Here is a 4031-nt window from a genome sequence, read left to right as displayed (position 1 = left end):
CTGTATCGTTTGTATGAATCCTTAGACTGGTTCTGTGTAAAGTACCTTCCTATGAGACAAGAAGCCATATGGTGATAAACTAATATTCACTGATGTTTGAAAAACATACACGTGGGCAGAAGGGAAGTGTGGGAGCCTTATATAAATTGCTGAGAATATAAACACACACCAACGAGATTTCCATGCTTCAGAGAATCTACAGTTAGTCATCTTTCACTATCTCTGGCATGTTTGACTTGTAAATAATCATGAAAAATTTCCTTCTAATGTCTTTCAATAGCATATTCTATCCTTTAAATTTCATAGCTTGGAAATCAATTTTGGATATTGAAACAAATATATGCTTTCAATATCTGGAGTAGTTTGTACTTTACTCTATAAATTGCAATTAGTATTGTAACAACTCAGATGTAATAATGCTATTCTCTTTTAAAACAGAAAAACATTGTTATTTGTAATTCTTGGGATGGAGAGAGAGAGAGAGAGAGAGAGAGAGAGAGAGAGAGAGAGAGAGAGAGAGAGAGAGAGAGAATGGCAGCTGATTGAGAGACAGAAAAAGAAAATAGCAAAATTCCCTCTTTGGCCTCTTCTACAAAACAAATACATTCTAGTTTGGTTACTCCACATTAGGATGCGTATGAGAAACTGTTTCAATAGGACAAATCACCAAGAGAGGCAGGGCAGCCCAGCCTCACACTTCTTCTTTCCCAGAGCTTTATGTAATGACTTGTATCACTGTGGGTAGGGTCCTCATAGTACTGCTGACAGTAATAAATTGCAGCATCTTCAGACTCCAGGTTGCTGATGGTGAGAGAATACTGTGCCCCAGATCCACTGCCACTGAATCTGGATGGGACCCCAGTGTGTAAGCTGGATGCATAGTAGATCAGGAGTTTGGGACTTTCCCCTGGTTTCTGCTGGTACCAGTTTAAGTAATTGCTAATACCCTTACTGGACCTGCAGGTAATGGTGACTCTGTCTCCCAGAGATGCAGACAGGAAGGATGGAGTCTGTGTCATCTGGATGTCACATCTGGAGCCTAGGATATGAGACATAGATAAGTACATAATTAAGCATGATGAAGAAAAGAGGACCTCACTACAGATCAAAGCAATACTAACCACAATGGAATAGTCAAATTGCTTACCTGCTGGCCACAGCACCAGAATCCCCAAGAGCAGTGTGCAGCCCCTCATGTCCATGCTGAGTCCTGACGGGGGTTGTTTCACAGGATGTGAGCAGCCTATTAAGAAATCCCAGGACAGTGGGCTGTACCCTGGACATATGCAAATCAGCAGGAGCTGGGCAGGGATGGGTGTAGATGCAGGGCTGGCTCATCTCAGTAGCTCAGTGGAGGCCCAGTGTCCCCTGGTGTCTCAGGCCAGACTGGGTCAGCACATATTCATCTCCAGAGAATTTTTTTCATCCTTAAGGCCATTTTATAATATAAGAATTTTGCAAGCTGTTTTGGATTATCTGATAGGCATAAATACTATTTTGAGCAAAATATTTTATACTTATAATGAAGTAATATATAATAATAAATTGATATAATTAATATAATAATATATAAGAGAATATATTGTTGGGAGGGAATAATACAACATGGAACTAGTAAATGTTTCTTTTGTACACACACCAATAATTCTAACTGGAAGAGAAATAACTGTGTTCTTTCTTCAGAGTATTTTGAGTTGGTAAGTTTGCATTTCTTTCAGTAGAAAATACATTTTACTGGGGGGAAGAGGGCTAGGGAAATAGCTCAGTGATCAAAAGGGCTGCTTACAATGTTTGTCTGCCCAGGTTTGTTTCCCATTGATACATGCATCTGGAATTTGTTTGTAGTGGCAGGAGGCTCCTGCAGATTCATTCATCCTCTCTCTCTCTCTCTTTCTCTCTCTTTCTCTTTCTCTCTCTCACAAACCCCCACACACATTCATCCTCTCTCTCTCCTTGCAAATAAATGCATAAAGTACAAAAAAGAAAATATATTTTCAGCAGTATTTTAATTTAATTTACTAGTATAGTTTAGGAGCCTTTGCAAGGTAATTACTGTACATTGTAAGGTAATGCACAATAGATTTTCAATTAACACAATGTCTCCTCCAGTATCACTCATTTCCATCTGAATCAGAAAAAAGAGGGTTCTTTCTTGCTCAGGGACTGAATAAATTACAATTTTGACTAAATTTAAGCTCTCCCAGATTTAGCTACTTCTCTGCCGCTTGCTATTTTCTGCAGGTTTTTAGAATAGTGTTGACTAGTGATAGTGGATATAATTGAAAAATAGTTCTGCTACTCAATATAAGTCCATATGCTATAAATTCCACTTTTTGTGCATGAGCATGCGTGGCTATGCCTGAGTGTATGTAATCCATGCATATCTGGATATAAGCATGTGGAAGACAATTATTGAAGTTGTTTTCCTCAATGGCTCTGCACACTATATTTTGTAAATACTTTTACTTATTTATTTGGAACAGCAAAATTGAAGGAGAGTATTGATGCACAAGGAAGGGACTCTTGTCTCTACAAATAAACTATAGTTGTATATTCTACACTATGTCTGGCTTTATGTTTGGTAGGGGGAAATTGAGTCTGGAACTGCTTGCTTTCTGAGCAAGCACCTTTTGCTACTCATAAACCATCCCCATCCAGCCCAGCATATTAAATTAAGAGAGAGACTCTCACTGTTGCAGTCCGGTTTGCATTGCTGTTAGAAATCAGCCAACCAAGAGCAGCTTCTGGGAATAACAGATTTATTTTGGCTTACAGGCTCGAAGGGAAGCTCCACGATGGCAAGGGAAAACGATGGCATGAGCAGAGGGTGGACATCACCCCCTTGCCAATATAAGGTGGACCATAGCAACAGGAGAGTGTGCCAAACACTGGCATGGGGAAACTGGCTATAAAGCCCATAAGCCCGCCCCCAAGAATACACTCCCTCCAGGAGGCATTAATTCCCAAATATCCATCAGCTGGGAACCTAGTATTCAGAACACCTAAGTTTATGGGGAACACCTGAATCAAACCACCACACTCGCTAAACCTAGAGTTCACTATTTGGACAAGACTAGCTGGGCAGCAAATCTGAGGGGCCACTCTGTTTCCAGCTCCCCAGGACTGGGATTATGGGCATGAACCACATCCCTGGCTTTTATGTGAGAATTGAGAATTAGCACTCAGGTCCTTGTGTTTGTATGGCAAGCTCCTCACTGAATGAACTATCCCCTGAGACCCAATACTGGCCCTTTCTCACTGTCTTCTCTTAGTCTTCAGCAGTGTGAGGATGTCATCCCAACCAAGGTTGCAGCCTCACTTGTCTGCAGCTCCAGGAAGCAGTTCAGATCTCCCCTCATCCAGCTCATGCAGACCTGGATTAGTTTGGGCATCAACATAAAACTTCAATGTCTGTTTGATTGCTACACAGTTCACAGTTACATCACTGTCTTGGCCGCCGAAGCCTTGTTCATCATCAGCAGTAGAATCAGATTGGTCTTTGGTGCCCATGCTCTATAGTCCAGGGATTCTGTGTTCCTTTAAACGCATGACGGTGGGACAGCTGGTAGTGGTGTGCACCATGGGCCTTCTGTTGCTGATTTCCTAGAACCCTGGACTTTAATAATGTCTACTATTAAACACTTAATCATGAACTAGTTACTCCAAGATTCAACCTCTTGAGCTGGAGAGATGGCTTGGTGGTTAAGCACTTGCCTGTGAAGCCTAAGGACCTGGGGTCGAGGTTCGATTCCCCAGGACCCATGTGAGCCAGATGCAGAAGGTGGCACATGCATCTGGAGTTCGTTTGCAGTGGCTTGGGACCCTGGCTCACTCATTCTCTATTTATGTGAATCTTTCTCTATCTGTCACAGGAGTTGAAGCACTGTAGTTTGGTTCCAAGAGTGCCTTTAACATCCTCCATGACACTCTGGTCACTGCCATCATCCTGGGGAATGTGGAGAATATCCTAGTCTGCATTGTGCCTGTGGTTGGCAGCTCTGCATTGTGCCACAGATCTGCTTGCTTGTCAC

At 41.9% G+C, this 4031-nt stretch overlaps 1 gene segment (V, D, J or C); it reads right to left on the bottom strand.

Moving 5' to 3' along the window:
* Nucleotides 1-650: 650 nt before the first annotated feature.
* LOC101604242 lies at nt 651-1202 on the bottom strand. The segment is given in 2 exon segments: nt 651-1039; nt 1148-1202. Coding segments are annotated over 2 exon segments (444 nt in total).
* Between the last annotated feature and the right edge of the window lie 2829 nt (nt 1203-4031).

The sequence above is a fragment of the Jaculus jaculus genome, chromosome 6, assembly GCF_020740685.1.
Source record: "Jaculus jaculus isolate mJacJac1 chromosome 6, mJacJac1.mat.Y.cur, whole genome shotgun sequence".
Classification (NCBI taxonomy): domain Eukaryota; kingdom Metazoa; phylum Chordata; class Mammalia; order Rodentia; family Dipodidae; genus Jaculus; species Jaculus jaculus.
This window is presented reverse-complemented; position numbering and strand designations above follow the sequence as displayed.